The 26,963-nt window shown below is 35.0% G+C and overlaps 1 protein-coding gene across 2 annotated transcripts in view; it reads left to right on the top strand.

Moving 5' to 3' along the window:
* RNF19A (ring finger protein 19A, RBR E3 ubiquitin protein ligase) overlaps positions 1–26,963 on the top strand; it is a 58,703-nt gene that overhangs the window by 21,492 nt on the left and 10,248 nt on the right. For both annotated transcript variants that reach the window (XM_042972723.1, XM_042972724.1), the window contains exons 2-5: positions 4,863–5,630; positions 18,828–19,036; positions 23,917–24,061; positions 24,875–25,037. In XM_042972723.1, coding sequence (XP_042828657.1) covers positions 4,957–5,630; positions 18,828–19,036; positions 23,917–24,061; positions 24,875–25,037 — 1,191 coding nt within the window. In that variant the 5' untranslated portion in view covers positions 4,863–4,956. The remainder of the gene's footprint in view (positions 1–4,862; positions 5,631–18,827; positions 19,037–23,916; positions 24,062–24,874; positions 25,038–26,963) is intronic.

Here is a 26,963-nt window from a genome sequence, read left to right as displayed (position 1 = left end):
TGTAAATCTTTTATTTTTAAGTTTATTTATTTTGAGAGAGAGTACGAGGAGGGGAGGGACAGAGAGAATCTCAAGCTGACCACACTGTCAGGACAGAGCCTGATGCACTGTGAGATCATGACTTGAGCCAAAATCAAGAGCCCAGCACTCAACTGACAGCCATCCAGGCACCTTTTTTATTTTATTGTAAAGAGAGAGAGAGTGTGTGTGTGTGTGTGTGTGTGTGTGTGTGTGTGTGTGTGTGTGTGTGAGAGAGAGAGAGAGAGAGAAAGAGAGAGAGAGAGAATATGAATCTTAAGCAGGCACCATGCTCAGCACAGAGGCACATGCTGGGCTCAACCCACGACTTTGGGATCATGACCTGATACAAAATCAAGAGTCCAGTGCTCAGTGGACTGAGCCACGCAGGTGCCCCCAATAGTTTTCTTTAAAAAGTTGAGTTCATGGTGTGCCTGAGTGGCTCAGTCAGTTAAGCATCCAACTTCGCCTCAGGTCATGATCTCATGGCTGGTGAGTTCTGGCCCCACGTTAGGCTCTGTGCTGACAGAGCCTGGAGCCTGCTTTGGGTTCTGTGTCTCCCTCTCTCTCTGCCCCTTCCCGGCTTGCACTCTCTTTCAAAAAATTAAACATAAAAAAAAAAAATAAATAAAAAGTTGAGTTCAAAAAGAATAGTACTATATTAAATGATGCAAATAATAGGTTTTTATTTTTCACTGGAGAGTGAAGTTGACTTTTTCTAAAAATAAGTTCCTGAGTCCCTGAAAAAAATTTTTTTTAATTTCACACATTTTGTCATCTGTCCAAATTGGCAGAATTTCTGTAGTACTTTCTTTTCTTCTTTTAGTGGTTTAGGGTGCAGTCTTAGAAATCCCAAGTTAGCCAAAGTTCCCTTGACTGAGGCATTCCTAATACTCTTCAGTCACATGCTTATAGATACTTCTGTGGATTGTTTCTCCAGAAAGGTAGTCATTAAATTATGTAGGTTTTTAAGTAGTCTTTCTTGTCATCTCTATACCATAGGATAAGGGGTACCTCACTATAACCCCATAGGCTGACAATGACTAATAAACTAAGCTGTTGTTTTTAATGGAACTTTTGGGTTTTTTTGTACCTAAAATAATGAAACATAAGAAGCCTTGTTTAGAAGGCTTAGGCCTATGGAGTTTTGTTTTTAAGTGAGAGTGTTTTAAGTAAGTCTCCTTAGTATTAGTGGTTCTTCATCAGAGTATGCCACTGAATTACTGACTAAATATAAAACAGGTGAACTCTGGACCCCATCCTATTTTTGACTGGTTAGCTTTAGGGCAAATATGTTTTTTTGTTGTTTTTTGTGGGGTTCAGTTTCTTAACTCTAAGTAGTAGATGCTCATGATACAGTTTTAAGCTCTGCAGAAGGCAGAAAGTCAATACTAGATTGTACTCTACAAGGTAACCATTGTTAATGATTTCTTAACATTCTTCCAGAAATTATGTATGTATATGTAAGCCTGTGTGTTTTTTCCACAAATGTGTTCACATTATACACACTGTTTTGCAGTTATGCACTCAGCATTATATAGAGAGAGCTTTCCATATCATTGCACATAAATTGTGGTTGGTTCATTTATGTTTATATGTCCCCTGTTAGACATTTAAGTTATTTTCAGATTTTGTGTGGGTCTTTTCGTCTTGTTTTTGTTTGCTTCTATCAACTAGGCTGCAGTGAATTTCCTTGCACACTGTCTTTGCATGCCTGTGTCCTTTTATTTTCTGAAGGGTAAGTTTTACATGTAGGATTGCTGGCCTAAGAATATTTCCGTTTTGAAGTTTAATAGAAAATGCCAATTGGTTCCCTAGGATTGTGCTGATTTGCTTGCACTCCTCCTAACATAGATGCTTCTTTCGGTACACACTCACCAACCCGTTACAATCTGTCAATCTAATGTGCATAAAGAGGGTATCTAATGTTTAATTTTCATTTCTTTAGTTGTGATTATTGTTAAAAATTGTATCCTATCTCTCTAATTTTTGTACTTTTTTTCTCTAAACATCCTCCTTGTATCTTTGCTCATTTTGCTATCAGAATATGCATTTTTCTTAAGTGTAAAAGCTGTTTGTGTAGTGGGGAAATTTGTTCATTGTTATGTATGTTTTTCTAATATATTGTCTTTCTACTTTATAGTATTTTTTACCATATAGAAATATTAAAGGTTTAGTATTCAGATTATTTTCTCTTTGAGGCATATTTGTGTATTTGCACAATATTTTAGGATTTCCTAAATATGATGAACACATGTTCCAGTTTGCCCCTGTTATCCTAGTTTAGATATTAAGAGTGCTTCTATTCACTCTTACAAAATTCTCTTTTGGATAAAAAATTATATGGCTATCAAATTCTTAAAGTATATATTTTGAAAAATTTCCCAGGTGATCCTGATTAAGTACCATTGGTTTACTGTTTTAAATGATAAATTCTTAGGATATGTTCCCCAAGATAGATTCCCTCTGTACTGTTCTATGATAAATATATTGCACTGTGGAGTACAGAAGGCATTTTCAGATGCAAGATAAAATGACATACAAAGAAGAAAATATGCAGAAAATTTTGGTAAAACCTACTCTTAAACCCTGTATTTTCCTCAGAATTAGCAGAGAATGCTGCAAATAATGGGAAAATAAAAATTGATGGACAAGAATAAAGTTCATCTGAGTGAAATGTTTTTCTGTATTTTATGTTGGGAAATCAGTGTGACTTTCTCAAGGATATGTGTAGATATCATCTCAGGAAGCTTTTTTATTTTTTTACAGTCATTCAATAAAGTATATTAAACATGATTTGTAGGTCAGTGATTTATCACAAAGAGAGCATATATTTGTAACCACTACATATGTCAACGTTCACTTTGTGCCTCCCCACAAAGGGTAGCTATAATCCTGACTTCTATCATCATATTAGCTCTTCTTGTTTTTGAAGTTTATTTAAACAGAATTATACATACAGTATGCCTTCTTTTGTGAGATTTATTCTTGTTTTGCGTGAAGCTGTATTTTGTTCATTTTCATTGATTTCTAATATACTAGAATGTGAATATATCACAACTTATTCTACTGTTGGAAGTGTGGTTTGCATCTAGTATTTTGGTTTACTATAGCTAATGCTGCTATTAGTATTGTTATGTATATCTTTTGATGTGTGTATGCATTCATTTTTTTGTGCAGTTATTTCTAGTAGTATAATTGAGTGATAGAGTTACCTATATGTTCAAATTTGCTAGATACCGTTAAACAGTTTTCCAAAGTAGTTGTGCCATTTTACACTCCCACCAGCAATCCACATCTTTGCTAATAATTTTTTTTATTTTAATGTTTGTTTGTTTGTTTGTTTGTTTATTTATTTATTTATTTATTTATTTTGAGAGAAAGAGGCAGAGAGAGGGGGAGACAGAGAATTCCAAACGGGCTTTGCGCCATCAATGCAGAGCCCATTATGGGGCTAGAACCCATGAACCATGAGATTATGACCTTAGCTGAAATCAAGAGTCGGATGCTTAGCTGACTGAGCCACCCAGGCACCCTTTTGCTAATACTTGGAAATGTCAGTCTGAATTTTAGCCATCCTACTGGGTGTGTATCTCAACATGGCTTTAATATTCACCTCCTTGATGACAAATGATGTTGACACTGTTCATATCCTTCTGTGAAGTTTCTGTTAAGTCCCTTGCCCATTTTTCTTTTTTATAATTTTATTTTGAGAGAGAGCATGCATATGCACACCAGCAGGGGAGGGGCAGAGAGAGGAGAGAGAGAGACTCCCAAGCAGGCTCCTCACTGTCAGCATGGAGCCTGATATGGAGCTCCAACTCATGAACCATGAGATTATGACCTGAGCCAAAATCAAGTCAGAGCCTTAACCAAATGAGCTACCCAGGCACACATTCTCCATTTTTCTTCTTAATTGTCTGTTTCGACTTATTGATTTGTAAGTGTTCTTTCCATATTCTGGGTACTGATCCTTTATTATATGTGGCAAATGTGTAGTCCCACTCCCTTAATACTACCTTTTGAGTTTATTACACTGCACAGTTTGTCAGTCTTTTCTTTTATGGTTAGTACTTTTCTGTTGAAGAAATCTTTTCACTGAAATATTGTCTTCTATTGACTTCTAGAAACTTTGCAATTTTACTTTTCATGCTTAGATGTGTGAACCAAGTGGAATTGATTTTTATGCATGAGGTGAGCTATAGGTCAAGTTCCTTTTCTCAGATGGTAACCAGTAAAACAGTACTATGTTTTGTTTTTGAAAAGGCCATCCTTAGTGCTCAATAATGTAACCACATGTATATATCCACATATACCTGGGACTTTTTTTCTGGACTGTCTGCTATTGGTCTTTGTATCCAGCCTTGTGTGATGTACCACTATGTCGTCTTAATTACTGTAACTTTAAAAGTAATTACATCTGGCAGGGTAAGAGCGTGCGCACGCACACACACACTTTGCTCTTCAAGAGTGTATAAGCTATACTTAATCCTTTGTATTTGTGTGAATATGTTATTGTCAGTTCACAAAAACTCTGAAAAGCATTGGGGAATCATGAGGTCTGAGTGAAACTGATGAAAATTTTTTTATCAGATTTCAAAAATGACAAGGTCAGCTCAAATCTAGGTTTTTAATCAAGATTAAAGAATATACTTGTTTTAACATTCATTCTATATTACATTCTTGTGCAGACTTCTCACTAAATTGGCCTTATTAAAAAAACAATGTAATGATTAAATAACATACTGGCTTGAAGTTTTATAGTAAAGTTGTAAGTTTATTAAGAAAAACATGCAGACTAAGAATACAATAAAATGATATTGGTGTTGTGTTTTGTTTTTCAGAACATCTATGATTACCGTCTTCTGTAAGTCCAGCTGTTTCAAGAATTCACCGAAGGAACCAAGTAGGATTTTCTTACATCATGACTTAATCTGAATGCAAGAACAAGAAATAGGTTTTATCTCTAAATATAATGAAGGGCTGTGTGTAAACACAGACCCTGACTCAATTCTAATGAGCATTTTAGACATGAGTTTACATCGGCAAATGGGTTCAGATCGTGATCTTCAGTCTTCTGCCTCATCTGTGAGCTTGCCTTCAGTGAAAAAGGCACCCAAAAAGAGAAGAATTTCAATAGGCTCTCTGTTTCGGAGAAAAAAGGATAACAAACGTAAATCAAGGGAGCTAAATGGCGGGGTGGATGGAATTGCAAGCATTGAAAGTATACATTCTGAAATGTGTACTGATAAGAACTCCATTTTCTCTACAAATACCTCCTCTGACAATGGATTAACTTCTCTCAGCAAACAAATTGGAGACTTTATAGAGTGCCCTTTGTGCCTTCTGCGGCATTCTAAGGACAGATTTCCTGAGATAATGACTTGTCATCATAGATCTTGTGTGGATTGCTTACGACAATATCTAAGGATAGAAATATCTGAAAGTAGAGTTAATATCAGTTGCCCAGAATGTACTGAACGGTTTAATCCCCATGATATTCGCTTGATATTAAGTGATGATGTCTTAATGGAAAAATACGAAGAATTTATGCTTAGACGGTGGCTTGTTGCAGATCCTGATTGTAGGTGGTGTCCGGCTCCAGATTGTGGGTAAGATTTTGTTTGTTTTTTCTTTACTATTTTTTCTGTGGATAAAAACAAGAATTAGCTATTACTCAAAAATCCTAACGTGTTAGGTAATTCATTCATTCAGTAAGACAAACATGCATTTGAGTACATGCCATGTGCCAGGCACAGTGTTTTGATGCTAATGGCAAGAATCTTCTCTTACTCATTTTTATATTGTATCTCTTCACATATTCACTTAAGAGCATTTTCAGAAGAAAAGGATAAGATGATAGAGTACTAGGATCTAGTTGTGGGCAAAGTTGATTTTCCCCATTCATTTGGAAAAACGGTTATTTTGTTAGAACAGATGAAATGATCAGGGATTTTGTTTGCTTTCATGTGGGGGCGGGGGGTGGATTTCGGGTGTATAAACTCAACTGATCCTTTTGAAACATGCACATGATACCTTAATGTGTGCCATAGTGTCATGTGTACATGTTGGTATTACGTAAGTATTGCTAGTCTCAAGATCTAGAGGTTATATAATACTTCAGTTGCCTCAAGTTTTTAATTACAAGTACCACTTTCTCAACATTTATAATAATTTTGCTTCAGTATTTCATTATGTTTAACAGCATTTTCTTTTTATAGAGCATTTACTGTGTACAGTTGCTATAACTAGGAATAAGCAGTCATATGTTTTTTCAGAAGAACAAAAGCTGTAAATACCGGATGTTATTTAGCATACCATTAGTAAACCAGAGATTGTAAGTTAAGAGTTGGGGAAAACCCAGAAATTCCAAGATTATCTGGGTATAATCAGAGACGAGGGTGGAATGTGAGTTTAATTTCTCAGATGAAGTTTCAGGATTTATTGTCTGAATCGAATCTATTATTGAAAGCTTGTTGAGTAGCAAATTTTCAGATTGCATTTAGCCTATATTCCATAATTTTTTTTATTTTTTAAATTTTATTTAAATCCAAGTTAGTGAACCTATAGTATACTAATGGTTTCAGGAGTAGAATTTAGTGATTTATCACATATATAACACCCAGGGCTCATCCCAACAAGTGCCCTCCTTAATGCCCATCACCCATTTTAGCCCATCCTCCCACCCCACACCTCTCCAGCAACCCTCAGTTTGTTCTCTGTATTTAAGTCTCTTATGGTTGGCCTTCCTCTGTGTTTTTGTCTTAATTTTCCATCCCTTCCCCTGTTCATCTGTTTTGTTTCTTAAATTCCACATATGTGCGAAATCATATATTTGTCTTCTCTGACTGACTTCACTTAGCATAATATGTTCTTGTTCCATGAATGTTGTTGCAAATGGCAAGATTTCATTCTTTTTGATCTTTGAGTAAAATTTCATTGTATATGTATACCACATCTTCTTTATCCATCAGTCAATTGCATTCCATAATTTTAAATGAGAAAAGTAATGATATGTTGCCAGCCTGTGCAAATCACAGCCAGTTTTCCCAGTTATAACTAGCATTTAACTGTCTACCAAGGATTTCAGTGTAATACAAAGCATTAAAAATATTACCTAATTATTGAACATTTTATGAACTTATTAGTTGTGTGAAGGACTCAGAAATACTATTATCAGATTTGAACTATGCTCCCTTCTACTGCAGGGAGCTTGTACTAGAATATAAATAATAAAATGTTATGTTAAAGATAACTATCTAAACCGGGCCAAGGTTGGCTGTGCTTCCAGGTATATGACAGAAGCAAACTCTGAGATCCATGAAGAATTAAACTCTCAAGAAAAAGATGGGAAGAAAATAGGGATAATGAACAATACCTTTAAATAACTTGAACAGGAGGCTTTATCCTGTGAGAAGAACAGCTTGGATACAGTTGTATCACTTGGTCCCCTGGACTCCTGTGCAAAGTTTCACGGTGCAAGTGTGCACATTCACTAGATCTTAAGTTGCACAGCAAATGTTAGGTTATAAAAACATTTTTACACATCATTATAGCAAATACTTCTATAGCAAGACTTCAAATAGTGAGGAATATGCCTATATATTGTGTTTTGTCTGGAGAAAGAATATGGTTTTTTATCTTTCATGGAACCTCAGGGCAAGAAGTGCTTCACAAGTTCCTTCAAGCATTTAATAGATTTAAAAGAAAAAGTCTGAAAGTGATAGAATAAGTTGAAAGGCTTACGTGTCAGAATCTGTGGCCCTAAGAGATTGAGACCATAAATCCTGGGCACAAACTTTCTGGTCAGTAAATAGGTATATTCTCTGGTGCTGGGTTGACTGATCATGTGGTCCAAATAGATACCAATTGTATCAACCTAATAGAACACAATAGAAGGGGTGACACAGATTCTTGTTTATATAAGAACTTGATTTTAGGGGAAACATAAACTGGGAAAGGATTGATTTTTCAACATACAGAATTGTGAAAATTAGCTCTTTGAGGGGAAAAAAATAGATCGTCATCACATGTAATAACACCAAAACAAAATCAAAACAGGTTACAAAGGAAGGTTTTATAAATAAAAGGAAAAAATTGAACCAAAAGAAAACATATGTCTAAGAGTAGCTCACCTACTGCCATTATTATTATTATTACTATTATTAAAATTGAATACACATTTACCCTGTAACTTAAAAGATCCACTCCTAGTGAAATACCTTGAAAAAACTCTTGTGGACCAGGAGACATTTTGTTAGGAGACATGTTTAAGAAGGTTCATAATAGCAAACAAGAAAAAAATTGTTCATTAAAGGCAAAATGGATGAATTATATTGAGTTTCATGGTTACCAATTGAAAAGGAGGATGTGAATTTGAAGGGGCAATCAAGGGGCTTCTAAAGCCACTGATAACTGAGGTAGCCTTGGGTTCTGATTTCCCTCAGTGGTTTCAGTTTACACTTAAACTGTACTGGTGTAATTTTTAATAGCATTACCGCTCTCACATGTTCCAGTTTAGGTTGTTAATTATATGATCACTCTACTGATACTTTTCTTAGTTTGTGTGGTAGGTACAGGGGTATTCATTTATAAGTCCTTTTTGTATGTGTGACATTTTTCAGTAAAATTTAAAAATATTTCATACTTTGGGTTATTTTTGCCCATTTTCTTCTCATTGAGACTTCATTGTTAAAAAAGTAAAATGGCTTAATATTCTAAATATTTTGGAGAAATTAAATGTTAACTCAAGTATAAATATCATAAAATAATAGAAACAACTACTTTAATAGATTCTGTTATTAGGAAAACAACCACTTGATTGTTATATGTTTAACAAAGAATTGGCCTTGATTAAATTGACTATAAGTTAACTTTGGGTTGGTGGTTGTATTTTACCCACAAAGGACAAAGAAAACATGTCAACATAACTTTTATTTATGTATTTTCATTTACATTTGATTTATGCTGTCTCTCAAGATTAAGAGCATATTTTATATACTTGATTACACTGTAGGCTTTTATGGTTGCATTATGTAGAAAATGTCATCCAGTAACCTAAAATGTATATGTATACTTTGAAAACATAGAGGGGCACTTGGGTGGCTCAGTTGGTTAAGTGTCTGACTTCAGCTCAGATCACGATCTCGTGGGTTTGTGAGTTTGAGTCCCACATCTGCCTCTGTACTGACAGTTCAGAGCCTAGAGCCTGCTTCAGATTCTGTGTTTCCCTCTTTCTCTGCCCCTCCCCTGCTCGCGCGTGCGGGTGCACACGCTCGCTCTCTCTCAAAAGTAGATAAACATAAAAACACTTGAAAACTCTCATTGAAAGTTTCATTTTTACTTAGCATGAGCATATACAGATCTGATTTTGAATCTCTGTCCTATTGTGTTAAGAATTGGGATAGATCTTTAATTTTATTATTAGCATAATTCCTAGCGCACAACAACTATTTTATAGGTCTTATTTATCATTCCTCGTGTCCATTTCTTAAGTTTTGCTGTAAATTTTTTTAAGTCAGACAGCCACTCGAATATTTAATGCATCTGTGTGCCAGGTAGTAGAGATTTAATAATGAACAAAACCCAAAAATCCCTGCCCTCTCAGAACTTACTAAAATCTTTGGATCCACAGAAGGACTTTTTTTTTTTTTTTTAATGTTTTATTTATTTTTGAGAGAGAGTGCACACACAAGAGCAGGGGATGCGTAGAGAGAGAGGGAGACAGAGTCCCCAGCAGACTCTGTACTGTCAGCACAGAGCTCGATGCAGGGCTCAAACTCACAAACTGCGAGATCATGACCTGAGCTGAAATCAAAAGTTGGTTGCTTAACCGACTGAGCCATCAGGTGCCCCAGGACATTTTTTAACTTAAAATCCATTTATTATTTAAATCTGGCATTAAGAATACTGGTAAATACCTGATTGTCAGTAAGTCATAGAAATATTTAGGCAACTAGGACCATTGGCACATATATAGTATTTAATACCTTTCATTGTACAACACACTTGAAAGGCTTTTTTCTAGAAATGCTGTTTGTGAAGTTATGAATTTTTTCTTTTGCATTTGACCCTTTTATCAATATAACCCTTTTGTGTGTCTAATGTTAATTTTACTTAAACATGTAGTTTAACACACTTTGAGAAATACTGCCCTGAGCTCAGAGTATAAAGAAAACTTGACCTGGTTTCTATTTGAGATCTCTCAGGGTTTCTGACCTAATATTCTTTCCACTCTTCTGAGGGCCAGGACAGATGAAGCTTGTTTAAAAGATAGTATTTCTAAAAACTCCTCTTGAGAAGGAGCCAAACCTGTGTGCTGTGATTTAACCAGGATGAAGTTAGCCAGACTGCTTCGAGAACATGCAGTCTGTACAGGTTCAGAGAAAAATCTGGCCATGGCTAAGAAGTGTTGGGGTGAGGGGCACTTAGGAAGGAAAGCATAAAACCTGTGTTGAGTAAAAATATCTGATTACCTTCTGCCCAGGAGGCCTGGTTTATACATTGTAGGCACATAGCAAAAAGCGTATCAGTTTTGGTCATCACTTGTTTCGATGCCACCCTTCTACCAGCACAAATTATCCCTGTTATCTCAGGTGAGTGCTTCTGACTTTGATGGGGAGCTTTGAATACATAGGAACATTTATTATAGAAGAATATAATTAATGATTTAATGTCTGTGAGCCCCTCAAGGGCAAAAATATATATGTGTGTGTGTGTGTGTGTGTGTGTGTGTGTGTGTGTCTATATATTTGATTTTTCTTTGTAACCATTGGTTAACCCCATGCTCAACAAAGAGTTGTTGAATGAACCAATCTTACTATATGCCACAAACATAAATCATCTATCTTAAGAACCATCAATAAAACACTTTAAAGCAATGTGATCAGCTATAATCAGGTTTGTGTAGTGTCAAACTGGCCGATATTTAAATTATTCTATATAATTATCGTGGTGGAGGATACTGTTCATAAACTTAAACGGAGCTATAGCAACTAAACAATATTTTAAACTCAAATTTTAATATTTAAATATTTTAAATTTAGTTAATATCTATATAACTCTTATTTCCATCCTACAAAAAGGTTTTAGCCATAACTTGGTCATCTTTTGGGGCACCTGGGTGGCTCAGTCATTAAGTATCCAACTTCAGCGCAGGTCATCATCTCACGGTCCATGGGTTCAAGCCCCGCATCAGGCTCTGTGCTAACAACTCAGAGCCTGGAGCCTGCTTTGGATTCTGTGTCTCCCTGTCTCTGTGTCCCTCCCCCCCTTGTGCTTTCTCTCTGTCTCTCAAAAGTGAATAAATAAACATTAAAAAAATAAAAAATAACTTGACCATCTTTTGACATGCTGGAAATGCTTTTGTAGGCTGACCTTTTAGAAATTTTATACAGAGAACAGATCCAACTTTTATTTTCTCCAGAGGAAACAAGTACATGTGACTTAGAAAACAGCAGGTTTTGTGTATAGGGAACCATCATGAGTAAACCATGTTTCAGTGGAAGTTGTAATTCATAACTAGTGGTAAGTTGTATCTGTTAGAATAGACATTCATAAAAGTATTCTGGGAGTTTGAAAGTACCTTGAGCTGAGAGTTTGCTCTTTTTTAAATTATTCTTCCTAACCATAAAATTGATCTAGATAGATTTTAATGCTATGTAATTCAGTATAAACTTCTGCTATACCAGACATTGTTATGATACTAAGATTTTTGATGGAGTTTTAAGGGAATCAATAAAAACGTTCCCTCAAACCTTCATTTAGAACCAAGTTGATATGACAGGAGACATGTCAGCTCTCTCTACTAATTAGTTAACTAAAGAATGTGGCTTTAGATGTGCAGCCAGAATAGCTTGCTTACACTCCACTCCTAAATAAGACTGACTTCTCCAAATAGTCTGGGCAGTTCTTAACAACTGTAAGCCTCCCCTGGAGCATGTAGTGGAAAGCACAACAGAATTCGTCCTCTGTAGGAAGTAAGCAGCTTCTGAAAGAGGGAACCAGGAGATGAGCCTCACATTACCTAGACACTCTCCCAAATATATTAAGCAAGTTACTCCTTTTCCATAGAATAATAGTAACTTTTAGCAAGTGGAAACATGAGCCTGTTGATTTTGATACAGAATTTTACTTTTCCCCTTACCTGGATCAAATAGTTTGGGTATTTGTGATTATGTTTTCTTTGTTCTCTAAAGGTTGTGTTAAATTTTACCTTTGGGGCAAAAAATGTATCTTTGATTCCTAGATAATCGTTCTTCTTTTTTCTCATTTTTAAATATTTTTATTGGGGACTATTATATCTTTCTTAGGATTACATTTCATATGAAATATATCTATTGTTCTTTTTACTTGTTCCTTCATGAGGAATTTGCTATAGACAGACTATACTATCCTAGCTGGTATCCCTACTTCCTAAGTGTGATCATTAGTGTAATTTGTAGAACTCTAGTACTGCGAAACTCTACCAGGAAATAGACATCATGGTGAAATAAATTCTGGAAATCACTGTCTACTGATCATTGATATGTTAAAAAAATTTTTTTAAGAAAATCCTAGGATTAACAAAGAAAAAAATGAAAAAGTAATTCTGCTTAGCATTTTCCTAACTTGACCATTGAGTACTTGTTAGTATAGACCTCCTGTTAGCAATTCAGTGAACAGAAAATATTTCTGGAAAGACTGCCCTATTCGAATCCCTTTGCATCTTTCCCGTTTCTTCCTATCCCTTCACTCCTGCTAAATAGGGAGGCTTAAACATTTTAAGTAGGGGGGTGCCTGGGTGGTTGATTTCAGCTCGTCATGATCCCCTGGGTTTGTGAGTTCAAGTCCCACATTCAGCTCTGCACTTACAGTGCAGATCCTGCTTGGGATATTCTCTCTCTCTCTCTCTCTCTCTCTCTCTCTCTCTCTGCCCCTCTCCCCCTTTCCCCTGCTTGCATGCTTGCTCTCTCTTGCTCTCTCAAAATGGGTGAATAAACTTAAAAAAAAAAAACATTTTAAGTAGAAAGAATAGAGATGGAAAGTAAGACTTGAGTTAAATAATGGATTGTAGAAGGAAATGGGGTATCTTTTTAAACCAAGATGTGAATACTGTTCAAGCCAAAGATGTTTAGTTAACTAGTATTATTCACTTATCTCTGACATCTGAGGGTGTACTTTTCCCACATAACACTTAATGCGTCAGAGCAGAGAGACTCCTGAAATTTTTCTTTAAAGGAAGCATTTTATATTTAGTTTTACCATTGGCTTCCACTATAATTTGAGAGCTGTTTTCCAATGGAAAAAAAGTTCAGCTCCCACACAGTGAAAATCATCTTCAAAAGGCCTAACATTTTGCTTTCAAAAACGTGTGGATGCTAGGTACATTTAATTCTTGCTGTATTATAGAATGTGCCTAACAAAGTTATTATTAGGACTGAATATGTATGAACACGAACACTTATGTAGTAAGTACTCAATAACTGTTAACATAAGAAAAAACTGGTAGACTGCCTTAACTTGTAATCAAAATATACATTCATGAAAACAGAATTAGGAAAGATAAACCTATTTTTCTTTGTGATTTGAACAGATTGAATGGGACGTGAATGTTTAGTTCTGGGATTGGATTTCTTAGCTTTTCCTTTAAAAAAAACACTGAGAAGTAGCATAAAACAAGTTTGATATACTTTTTCTTATTACTTTATCTCTAATATTTGAGTACATACGTGCTATGAACAAATTTCTTTTCCCCCCATCTCCCTCCTTTCTCCCCACCTCTTTCTCTCCTCTCTCTCTCGCTCTTCCTGTATAACCACACACACAGTTTTATTTATGTATCACAACTCTTTTTAGTATTACATCCTAATTTTTGAGATGCATCTAACCTACATTTTCAACAAATGCCAAATGACCAGATGTCAAATTAATATTGCTCCAAGGCCAAAGTCAAATATCACTAATTATGGTGTGATGAACTTAGAGGATACAAAAGTAAATATAAAATTTTATATTTAAAAATTTTTAAAAATTTTGTAATGTTTATTTTATTTTCGAGAGAGAGAGAGAGAGAGAGAGAGCGTGAGCAGGAGAGAAGCAGAGAGGGAGGGAGACACAGAATCCGAAGCAGGCTCCAGGCTCTGAGCTGTCAGCACAGAGCCTGATGCAGGCTTGAACCCATGAACTGTGAGATCACGACCTGAGCCTAAGTCAGGCACTCAACCGACTGAGCCACCCAGGTGTCCCTAAAAAAATTTTTTTAATGTTTATTTATTTTTGAGAGAGACATGGCACAAATGGGAGAGGGGCAGAGAGAGAGGAAGACAGAATCTGAAGCAGGTTCCAGGCTCTGAGCTGTCAGCACAGAGCCCAACTCGGGCCTTGAACTCACGAGCTGTGGGATCATGACCAAAGTCAGATGTTCAGCTAACTGAGCCACCCAGGTGCCCCAATATAAAATTTTATTTAAAAAAATAATTTAAAAAATAATCAAATGTTAAGTGTTTGACATCATACTGTAGGATACTAGTCTACATGTCAGCTGTTTAGTTTGCTCCTGATAATTATACTGCGTACTTAAAAAATTCTAAGTAGAGATATTCAATACTTATAAGCAGTTATTTTCAACAAGCTTAAGTCTTTAGACTCAAAACTGTAAGGAATTTTCATCTTAAAGCAGTTTATGAACTGTTTGAAGTTTGATTATTGAGAATAAAATGTGTTTTGAGATCTCAGTTTTCTTGCCATATCCTTTTATGTTTTCATGGATATTGTATCGGATTTTGGAAATTCTCATGTCATGAAATTTTATTTTACTTTATTTTTTAAATGTTTATTTTTGAGAGACAGCACATGTGAAATTAGGGGAAGGGCAGAGAAGACAGGGTAGGGGACAAAGGATCCGAAGCAGGCTCTGTGCTGACAGCAGAAAGCCTGATGTGGGGCTTGAACTCATGAACTGTGAGATCACCAGCTGAGCCAAAGTTGGTTGCTTAACTGGCTGAGCCACCCATACATTGCATCTTGTCATGAAATTTTAAAATGGCAAAGTTGACATTCTGTTTTTCATTGTTGTCAAAATGTGAAGAATTCTCTAATAAGGACTTTTTCTTAAAAGATTCATAGCTTAAATCATTAATTAAAAAGTATGTCAATTCTTAAAAGTTTTATTTAGTGATGTAGTAGTATACTGAACAACCTTCAACCGAGGTTAGAATTACAATATAACCTAATTTCTTTTTTAAATTTAATTTTATTTATTTTAGAGTGCAAGCAGGGGAGAGGGGCAGAAGGAGAGAGAAGGAGAGTGAATCTTAAGCAGGCTCTATGTTCAGTGTGGAGTCCAACACCAGGCTTGATCCCACAACTGTGAGATAATGACCTATGCTGAAATCAAGAGTCAGATGCTTAACCGAGTGAGCCACCCAGGCGCCCTGATATAACCTAATTTCTGTTCATCTACCTCATATATTTTTTATAAATACTTATTTACTCAGAAAGGCTATATTCTTCCTAAATTCTGTTATAGCACTCTCAATGTTCATATTAACTGTAAATCTGATTCCCTATTTAATTGTCTGAAAGTTCTTTAGTTTGTATCTAAATTTGGCTTTCACAGTCATCACTAATAATTATTGCATTTTATTTTTCCAACATTATGTACATTTATACTTAAGTTGTCCAGTAAAATTTCACCATATAAAGCCATAAGATTTTTATTCTGTCTAGAATGCCTACTAATGGTTATTTTACAATGAATATTCAGATACTAATAATCCAGAATGGCACACATTATTTATATTGCTGTAGAAAGGATAGTAACTTGTATGATCACATGGTCATTAATCAAACACAGGTGCAGAGATACTAGAAATGTCACTGAAATGGTGAATTGCTTATTTGGCATTCTAAAGATCGAGGCTAAAGCTGAAGTTGATTTTGGGTGACTACTGAGCCTAAGCCAAACTTCTTGAGTCTCTGTTATATTTTTGGGAAAACTTAGTTGTAGGGAGATGATGTAATTTACATGAAACTATTCAGTAATAGGGGGTAGAAGTGGAATTTGGACCAGGTAACCTAAATTTTTCTTCTGCCTTTATAATTGTGACTGGCCTTAAAAAACAGTCGGTCTTAGTATCATTGTCCCCTGCATCCACACAGAGATTTCCCTGTGTCCCTTTTCTTCCTTCCTTCCTTCAAGAAAAGCTAGGTTAGAAAAGAGTTTTAGAAGAGAAGGTCATTTCCTTTTCAGTGAAATTACTACCTTAAAGACTGCTTAGGATTATAATTTGTAGAAGAGAAAGTGTAGAGTCTTTGAGGACTTTTTTCTTTTTATCGAGAATGCAATGAATAAGCCCTCAGGAAAATTAAACTTTGCTAAATTACCTGACGCTGATACATAAATTACCTTTGAGTTAGTCATGCTTGGACATATTTATGATAGATAGTGGTAATTGCAGAATTGGTCTATCAAAAATAAAATGGAATTTAAGATGTAAAAATTAAGTTTAAAGGGTAAGATATAAGATATTAAGGAAGCAAAGGGTCCAAAAGTGGAGGAACTTCTTGACTATTAAAACTTTACAATTTTGTAGATTATTTTGAAATTTAATAAAAATCTCAGTGACAGTTACTGTTTAAATTTTACTGCCCATAACAAAAGGAACCCTGGAAACTCCCCTAAGTTTCCAGGCAAAAGGAAATGTTTGATATTTACAAAGCTTCTTATATATTTTTTTTTTAATTTTTTTTTAACATTTATTTATTTTTGAGACAGAGAGCATGAACAGGGGAGGGTCAGAGAAAGAAGGAGACACAGAATCTGAAACAGGCTCCAGGCTCTGAGCTGTCAGCCCAGAGCCCGACGCGGGGCTTGAACCCACGGACTGCGAGATCATGACCTGAGCCGAAGTCAGACGCCCAACCGACTGAGCCACCCAGGCGCCCCGAAAGCTTCTTATATATAAATAAGACTTGTTTGTGTCTCTTTCAAAGAGAACCAGAATCCCCTAAACATTTTTTTATTGTAAACTTTTATTGAGATAATTATAGATTCATGTGTAATTATAAGAAATAATAGAGAAATCCTGTGTATCCTTCACAGTTTGCCCCAGTGGTACCATTTTACAAAGCTATAAGACAACATCACAACCAGGATATTGGCATTGATATATAATCTACCAATCTTAAATTCCCCCAGTTTTACTTGTACTTACTGGTGTGTGTATGTATATTTAGTCATATACCTGTTGTTCTTTTATAAATACATCCACCTGTATCACACCCTGTTGGCTCCTCTACCCCATCCCTTAACCTGTGGCCACCTGTAGTCAGTTTTCCATTTCTAAAACGTTGTCATTTCAAAAATGTATAAATGGAATAATACAGTATATATAACTTTGAGACGGACTTTTTTCATTCAGCATAATTCCCCAGAGATTTATCAGAGTTGTTAAGTGTATCAGTAGTTTCTTTTTGTTCTCCAGTAGTAGTCTATGGTATATATGCACCCCAGTTTGTTTAACCATTGATTGACCTGTTGAAGAATGACATCTAAACTGTTTCTGGTTTTTGGCTGTTACAAATAAAGCTGCTATAGACATTTGTGTACTTGTTTGAACATAAGTTTTCATTTTTCTGGGATAAATGTCCAAGAGTGCCCAGAATTTATTTTAAATAAGAAATTATTAAAGTGCCAAAAATATTGGGGGGTGCTCAGTCGGTTAAGCATCTGACTTCGGCTCAGGTCATGATCTCACGGCTCGTGGGTTCAAGCCCCGTGTCAGGCCCTGTGCTGACAGCTCAGAGCCTGGAGCCTGCTTTGGATTCCATATCTCCTTCTCAGCCCTCCCCTGCTCACGTGCACGCTCGCTCTGTCCGTCTCTCTCTCTCAAAAATAAACATGAAAGTGACAAAAATATTAACTTAGAGAATAGGTATTGGGGCAAGTCATGAATCTACTGTTCTCAGTCTTTTAAGTGGAAAAAAAAATTTTTCTGCTTGAGAATTCAAGTTTATGTACTTTTTGGTAGGACATCAGCACCAAAGAGCACTTTCAGCATGTGCCTTAGAAACATTAATATGAGAATTTATGCATAAATACTAGATAATCACAAAACTTATGAATTGGCAGTTTGCCATTCACTTATAGGTATAGCTCATTCACAGTCATTATATTTTAAATAGGTTATATTTTTGTCTTTCTGATTTTCAAAGTAAGTAATTATAAAAATCAGAAATGTATAGGGGTGCCGATAGGGCTTAGTCGGTTAAGTGTCCAACTTTGGCTCAGGTCATGATCTCACAAGTCGTGAGTTTGAGCCCCACATGGGGCTCTGTGCTGACAGCTCAGAGTGTGAAGCCTGCTTTGGATTCTGTGTCTCCCTCTCTCTCTGCCCCTGCCCCACATAAAAATAAACAAACATTAAAAAAAAATTTTTAAGTCAGAAATGTATAAATATATAAAACAGAAAATTAGAACTCTAATAACCAGCAAAACGGCTGTCAAGATTTTTGGTGTATTTCCTTCTAGTGTTTTCTGTGTGCACATTATACTAATTTAATAGAATTTTTATAAAATTGGGATTAAGTTGACTATATAGTTTGCCATCTTAGTTAACGATGGAACTTTAAAAATGTTTTGAACCGTTTGTATGTCTTCATTTATGAATTGTTCACTCCCCCCCCCCTTTATATTGATGAGATAGAGTTTATGACTATTTGGTCATGCATAAATAGAAAACAGGAATAGCATTGAAGTTGGCTAATTGTTTTACTTAATATTTCTTCTTTTATGTCACATTTTAAATCGTTTTTATTCTTCTTTGAAGATACGCTGTGATAGCATTTGGATGTGCTAGCTGTCCAAAATTAACTTGTGGGCGAGAAGGCTGTGGAACAGAGTTTTGCTACCACTGTAAACAGATTTGGCACCCCAATCAGACCTGTGATGCTGCTCGGCAAGAGAGAGCCCAGAGTTTACGTCTGAGAACTATACGTTCTTCATCCATTAGTTATAGTCAAGAATCTGGAGCAGCAGGTACTTATGTCTAACTTTTCTAATAAGATACTTGGCACATACAGAGCACTATAGTTATTTTAATAAAAAATGCAGCATTCAGTTCCTGTTACTACCTTTTCTCCCTTCAGTTTTTGAAAGTGTTTTATGTGTTGGCATTTCTGTCTCAGAAGCACTCAATCTTTACTGTGGAAGAAAATAGTACTGAAGTTGGAAAGATTTTAATTGTAAAAAAGTGAAGTGCCGTGATGATTTGCATAACTGATAGCTAAGGATGTCTGAAATTGTAATTTATAAAGATATATTATGCAAAGCTTAGCAAAGATTTTTAATAAAATATTAAGTTTAGATATATTACCTTTAGATTATTTCTAATTGTGTAAAGATCACAAAGTTACAGGTTTAAAATGGTATTTACTTTTTGAATTCTTTCATTTACATGTTTTGTGAAATACTACATCTTTTATTTACAGATGTCTCTTCTAATTTTGTGATCAAGGATTCAAATCATACCTTAGTGGGGAGGACACTAAGAATTTTGTGTCTTTGGCTAAGAATTTAAAAATTACCTGGGGATATGTACATGAACAATGTATGCATCTTCTAAATCTCAAAAATTAAAAAAAAAAAAATTCTTTTTTTTAATGTTTATTTTTGAGGGAGAGAGAGCATGAGTGGGGGAGGGGCAGAGAGAGAGGGAGACACAGAATCCAAAGCAGGCTCCACACTCTGAGCTATCAGCACAGAGTTTTGAGCGGGGCTCGAACTCACGAACCACGAGATCGTCAACTGAGCTGAAGTTGGACGCTTAATGGACTGAGCCACCTAGGCGCCCCTAAAAATTTTTTCTGAATCTCTTAATGTTCTTTGAGTAAAAATTCAAAAATTAATATTTCCCATTTACAAAATTTTATTGTTTATTGGGATTTTTAGGAAAAATACTTTTAGAAAAATAGTTTTTTTTAGAAAAATACTTTTCTCACTAATTATAAAATGGAAAAACTTGGAAAGTACAGAAATTTGTACAGAAAATAATTTACATTCCTACCAGCAGTGTATCATTGAGATAGTTATATACTTAATGCTATCAGAGAAAAGTCTTATTCAGTAGTTAAAGTTGAATTTTAAATTAAACATTTAAAATGATATAAACTTGAAAGTCAGCATTTAATATTTTATATAATGTACACCGATTTTCTTGCTTGTTTGCTGATTGACTTGTTTCTGCTTACTCTCCTGAAGATTTGGGGTAGAACTCAAAGGTATTAATAATGAATTGTAGGTATGGGTCCAGAAGCAATTCAGAGAGGGCCTGATATATGTAAACTGTACCTTGTAGAGTCAGCTGTAGCCATTGAATGGTCCACTTGGAAATGATATTCCTGTTTTTTAAATGTAGGGATAGGTGTTTATTGGTTATAGGACACATGACATACTGAGTAACAGACTTGACCCTGGAATCAGTGTCTCTGGATATGAATTGTAGCTTCTCCACTAATTCTCTGTGCAACCCTGAACAAGTTGTCTCAGCTATAAAATGAAGATATTAATAATACTTATGTCTATAAGGTTGAAACATTTCCTGACACATAGTAGGTGCTCTGGCTGTTAGAGGTGGAGAAACTAGAGAAACCAGTCACCTGCTAGAGATTTGCATTTGTTATTGATTTTAAAATAAACATCATGATTTAGTCATCCAAATAAATGTTGATCTTACAGTATTCACCATGGGGGATTTTATGTTGTTTTTTTTTCAGCAGTGCTACCCTGGAACACCTTATTGGTCATAACCTTTAGATCCTAATACAGCCACTTAAACTATCTTCTTAATGTCAGTTTGATTTTTGGAAATGGCCAGAAGTTCCTTTGGAGCTAAGTTTAACCACTAGAATATCATACCAAGTTGAATCACCGGTTTGGGATATATCCAAAGTAAAATGTGACTGTCTGATCATGGGAATGATTTTTTTTTTTTTTAAGTTTATTTATTTTGAGAGAGAGGTAGTGCAAGGGAGGGAGGGGCAGAGAGAATCTCAAGCAGGGATCTCTCAAGGGAGAGAGAGAATCTCAAGCAGGCTGTGCACTGTTAGTGCAGAGCCCAATGTGGGTCACGAAGTCACAAGCCGTGATACACATGACCTGAGTCAAAATCAAGAATTGGTTGCATAACCGACTGAGCCACCCAGGTGCCCTCGAGAGTGATTTTCTTTATATTAAGTTGCTTTGAAAGTAATTATGAAAGAAAAACTTCCCAAATGATTTGAGCCAAATAGTAGCATTGTTGGAATAAATATAGCCTCCCAAGGTGATTATTTTAAAAAGTTCATTTGGAATTTTTCCATATTCCAAAAATCTTATAATTCTGAAAATTTAAGTACATGCCTTTTTACATTCAGTACTCTAAAAATCAGAACTCTCAGGACAAATGTTTATGTGATAGTTTCTTTTGATATAATCTATAAACTTGAACTTGGCTGCTCATTGACTGGCGGGGGGAAGAGGAAAGGAAACTACCATCTGAAATGGTTTTATTAATTCCCATTATTCCAGATATCTTGGTATTTTTTGTCTCCCGTTATCATGATTCTTTGAAAAATTGGCTGTACTTTTAAAGATTGCTTGACATAACAATAATAATCAGTTGACTGTTTCTTATGAGTGACTTGAAGATAAGAGTGCTGTATTGTGATTGTATTTGTCTTTAAACTGTGACAGTATTGCATCTACATGAGACACTTCTTATAGCTACTAGGGAGTTTATGCACTTGGAGTTCACATTTTAAATAACTATATTTTTCACTTTTGTTACTATATTTTCCCCCTTTATTAAAAATACATTTAATTGGTTTTCCACTCCCCTATCTACTACTGTCCCCTGTGTACTATTCCCTAATGCTACCACCCCCAAGAGATAACCACTGTTAACATTTTGTTGTGAGTCCTTACAGGTAATATGGTGGGGGTGGGAACATTTTTAAACAAATTTTGAGATTTGACGAATTTGACAAATTGTACAGTGTTTTGTAACCTGTTATTTTTTTTTCTTAATATGACAGTAGGCCAGCCCATATTTTAACAGCAAATAGAAATATGATTTAAAAAAAAAAAACACAAAACTTTGTCAAACCCACCTTAAATACAAACAGGAAACTTTTAACATAAAGCAGCTGTGGATTAGTTGATGCTCAGGGAATGGGGCATCAGTTGACCATCTAATCAGTAAAACAGCTCTATTTAGGATTTTTGCATTTTGAGAGAAAAATATGTACACAGTGAATTTTTTTTTCTAATTTGTTTTAAGAAAAGAGACAAAGACCAAACAGCCTTTTGTAGATAAGTACACAGTGAAAACATGCACATCTATAAGGAGACCTCAAAAAAAATCCCTTATGGTGTTCATTCTCTAACATGTAATCTAAGCGTATTAAAAGGCTGTTTTGTGTTTTTAGAACATAAGAATGAATGAGGATGTCCCCTTTCATTTTGTTCTGAATGTATCAGAGCCAAAGTCAAGTGTCTTTACTCCCACCTCTAATTGAGATATTTACTACTTGAGTATACTCTGGAATGAGGAAGTTTATCAATTAATATGCCAGTTAAGCAGATAGTATTAGCATTTCTTTAATTTGATGTACTAGACATTATATCACCTATAAAAGCTAGCTTTTTAAAATTTATGCTCCAGTGTTAAAAGTATTTTAATGCAGACTTTATGTCCTTTGGATCATTGAAATCATGACTTACGGATATTTTTAATTTTTATATTCTTGATCTGGCTGCATAGAGTTACCAGTTTGCTCAAAATTGTTTGAATTGTTAAAATACTAATTGTGAGCCTTGATCAGTTCTTAAGTTAAAAACCAGCTTTAGGGGGCGCCTGGGTGGCTCAGTCGGTTAAGCGGCTGACTTCGGCTCAGGTCATGATCTCGCGATCCGTGAGTTCAAGCCCCGCGTCGGGCTCTGTGCTGACAGCTCAGAGCCCGGAGCCTGTTTCAGATTCTGTGTCTCCCTCTCTCTGACCCTCCCCCGTTCATGCTCTGTCTCTCTCTGTCTCAAAAATAAATAAACGTTAAAAAAAAAAAAAAAAATTAAAAAAAAAAAAAAACCAGCTTTAGCTCTTAAAGAAGCAGTAAGGAAAGCTGAATTCACTGATAAAGCACAAATAAAATATGACCATGAAACTTTTAGAAAGGAAACTAGAATATAGCTTAATGCTTATCATGTAAGAAAATGGACCAAATACTTGAATTCAATGGCTAGTACCATGCATATCTTTTCTTAACTGTGTATAGTTAGAAAATATACCTCACTACTAATAATAGAAAATAATTTACTGGTTGCTCTTAAATAGATGCCAAAGTTCAAAATAGTTGTGTAATTTGAGATAACTTGTATTCTATGTTAGTGATTCCAAAAGTTATGTACCATTTGATTTTAACTTAGCACCTGTGTGCATTGTAACCATATTACTGTGCATTATCCAGAAACAGCATTTGAATAAATGAATAAAAAAAGGACAAAGATAACTATTCTGTAGTATAAAGAATATCTACATTTTAATAACGTAGAGATGGTTAGAAAAGTTTTAGAATATCAAGTGCCACTCAGAGAAAACAGCTATGAGGTAGGAGCAAAGACAAACTTTATGTAGTTTGCAGTTTGCCCAGGGCTGTCCTCGGTTCTCCTTTCTCTTTTTATTATTTTGTTACTGTTTGTTCTCATTGTTCTGTGTTTGAAAATGTTTACAATTTAAAAATTTAATACAAAGTATGTTCCTTTCTTCAGTTAACAATCTGATATGTTAAGATTATTTTTGGCATTGCTGCAATTGATTATCTACTAAAATTGTTATTTTTAGACCAGTTTTATGTACTAAACAGGTCTCTCTGTTTTCCTGATAGCTGATGATATAAAGCCATGTCCACGATGTGCTGCTTATATAATAAAGATGAATGATGGGAGCTGTAATCACATGACATGTGCTGTCTGTGGTTGTGAGTTTTGTTGGTTATGTATGAAAGAAATCTCAGATTTACATTATTTAAGGTAAGTTTATAGTAGGAGCTAGCTATTTAGCTAATAGCTATTTAGCTATTTAGAGGGATGTGTTTTATTTCAGTTACATAAATTTAAAAGGAACCAAATTATTGTGCTTGTCATTTGGGATTAGTCAAAAATAGGAAACCTAGATTTCTTCTTTTTTTGTGTTTGTTTTGTTTTTTTTTTTTAAACTAGAAAGCTAGTATTTTATACCCCCATGTAATTATGCTAGGTCATAAATAATTCCACTTAATTTTCTCATATATAAATTTTCTCATTTATTCCACAAAGTGAGCTTAATATCCTAAAACAGGGATAGAAATAAGCATGTTTGCATTAATTTACTCTTCAAAAACTAACATTTTCCGGCTAATGGAGAACTAGGGATAAATATTTAACCTGAATTCTAGTTATCAGTATTCTTTAAAAAAAATTTTTTTTTAATGTTTATTTTTGAGAGCTAGAGAGAGACACACAGAGTGTGAGCAGGGTATAGGGGCAGAGAGTGGGGAGACAGAATCTGAAGCAAGCTCCAGGCTCCAAGCTGTCAGCACAGAACCGTGAGATCATGATCTGAGCCAAAGTCTGACGCTTAACCGACTGAGCCACTCAGGTGCCCCTATCAGTATCCTTTTAAAATAATTTATGGTGATTCTTACACTGATTTTTTTTTTTTTTTGGCTTTTAATGAACCTAGAATTCAAAGAAAGGGAAAAAACCTCATTCCTAAGTATGAAAATTCTTTTAGAGTCATTTCTTTAATGTACTGTAGTCATTATTATGTTTTACAGCGGTTACAGTTATAATTTTTTTCATTAGTCCATCAGGTTGTACTTTTTGGGGGAAGAAACCCTGGAGCCGAAAGAAGAAGATATTGTGGCAGCTGGGGACACTTGTTGGTGCTCCTGTAGGAATTGCTTTAATAGCTGGCATTGCTATCCCTGCAATGATTATTGGCATTCCTGTCTATGTGGGCCGTAAGGTAAAATGCTTGATTCCTTATTAGTTTAATATCTTATTCTAAATCTTTAGGTTTAAGGTTGATGATTTTTGTTTTGCCTTTTATTTGTTTTGAAAGATCATTTTTAGTATTTTCAGTATAAAACTACTTTATTTTTCATAAAATAATTTTCAGCATTCAGCAAACTCATACGAGTGCATAGAAAGTAGACTTGCTTTGGGGCAGCTGGGCGGCTCAGTCAGTTGAACGTCTGACTTCAGCTAGGTCGTGAACTTGCAGTTCATGAGTTCGAGCCAGAGCCTGGAGCCTGCTTTGGATTCTGTGTCTCCCTCTCTGTTCCTCCTCTGCTCACACTCTGTCTCTCTCTCTCTCAAAAATAAATGAAGATTAAAATTTTTTTTTGTAAAAGTAGACTTGCTTTAAAATTACCTGAATCTGAAAACTTGAGTACATTTGTATTATAAACCTTTCTAACTTTAAGTGTAAAGTATTGAAGGACACACCTGATATTTTTCGCATGGATGTATATCCTTGTAAAGTCAGGTCTAGAAAAAGTTAATGGCTAAAAAACACATGCCCTCAATGCAAAGAATAATTAGTCAGTTCCTGAATTATTTTGAACTTTAGTTCAAAGCTTTTATTTTCTTAGATTACTGCTATTACTAAATATGCTGTTTTGTAGATTATAACAATCTTTTGAAGGTCCAAACACCAATAATTACCAGTGAGTGGCCTGTGAATGATGAATTATATTTCATTAGCTATTCAATAATTCTTTTTTGAAAAGTTAAAGGGATAATTTGTGAAGTGGCGAAGAAGTCACTTAGTGGCTAATAGAAAATCAGAATTGAGAAGTAACTATAGAAGGTATCTAATTGCAGAATAGAGCAGAGGCATATAGCCCTTACTGTGTGCTGGGTGTTTTATGTACTTTGACTCCTTTTAAACTCACAGAAATTTATGTGTTAGAATATTGAGGTTTAGGAAAGTTTGAGTTACACAAAAAGAAGCAGAGCTAGAATGTAAACACAGATACATTCTTAATGTAAGAATCCTGATAAATTCCTCTAGCCATTTGGGCACTTCAGTAATGGGGGAGACACCAACTCCTGAAGCAGCCCATTCTGTTGCCTGTTATCTGTAATTGTTATGTTGAGTCAGAATCTGTTTCCCTTTGAATTGTTTCATTAAATTCCAGTTAAGACTTTTGGGGCCAAACTCAAGACAAAGCTGATCCTTTTCCGTATAACAGGCACATTTTAAAATATTCAACATATATTACTTTTATAATCAGAAAAATAACAATACATACTATTTTTTTAAAAAATTAGCTTTGGGACCAAGGATAAACATAGATACTTATGAGCCAAATGTTTATTATGGAAGGTTTTAAGTAACTAAGCTTGTTTAAAGTGTCCCATACATAATAGCTGATTATAATAATTTTTCATGTAATTATCCAAAGCAAGCCTTTGCTAAAAACAAAACTGTTTATTCAGATACTTAGAAATAGAAGTAGAAGGTAAATAGAGACTGTTGTACTGCACACACTTACAAATAATTTATAGAGGAGGGATTATTTACCTCATTGTTCAAGTCGTAGGTGCAGTTACCAGTCTCCTTTTTTCAAACATCTACAAGTTGATGAATTAGTTTTCCATTGAAACAATTTTCTCTGCGGTATTTGGGGATACAAACCAGCCCAGGCAAACCCATTAAGTTGATAAAGTACCTAGAAGTTTAGTCTTTATTTGCAATAACAAATAGAAAATGTGGCACAAAATAGTAAAATAGAAAAAATTAAGTTGAACCAGAAGTACTACGATATGATCACTGTAATTAAACATTAGTGCTTAAGGATGAAAAGTTTTCTGGAGGGTTCCAGTTTACTCTGTCAGTTTTTAGTTTTGGCTTTATTCTGCTTCAGTGCTGTTTTTCAGGAATGGT

The sequence above is a fragment of the Panthera tigris genome, chromosome F2 (genome assembly GCF_018350195.1).
Source record: "Panthera tigris isolate Pti1 chromosome F2, P.tigris_Pti1_mat1.1, whole genome shotgun sequence".
In the NCBI taxonomy this organism is placed as follows: Eukaryota; Metazoa; Chordata; class Mammalia; order Carnivora; family Felidae; genus Panthera; species Panthera tigris.
Note: the sequence above shows the minus strand (reverse complement) of the source record. Positions and strands in the feature narration are given on the sequence as shown.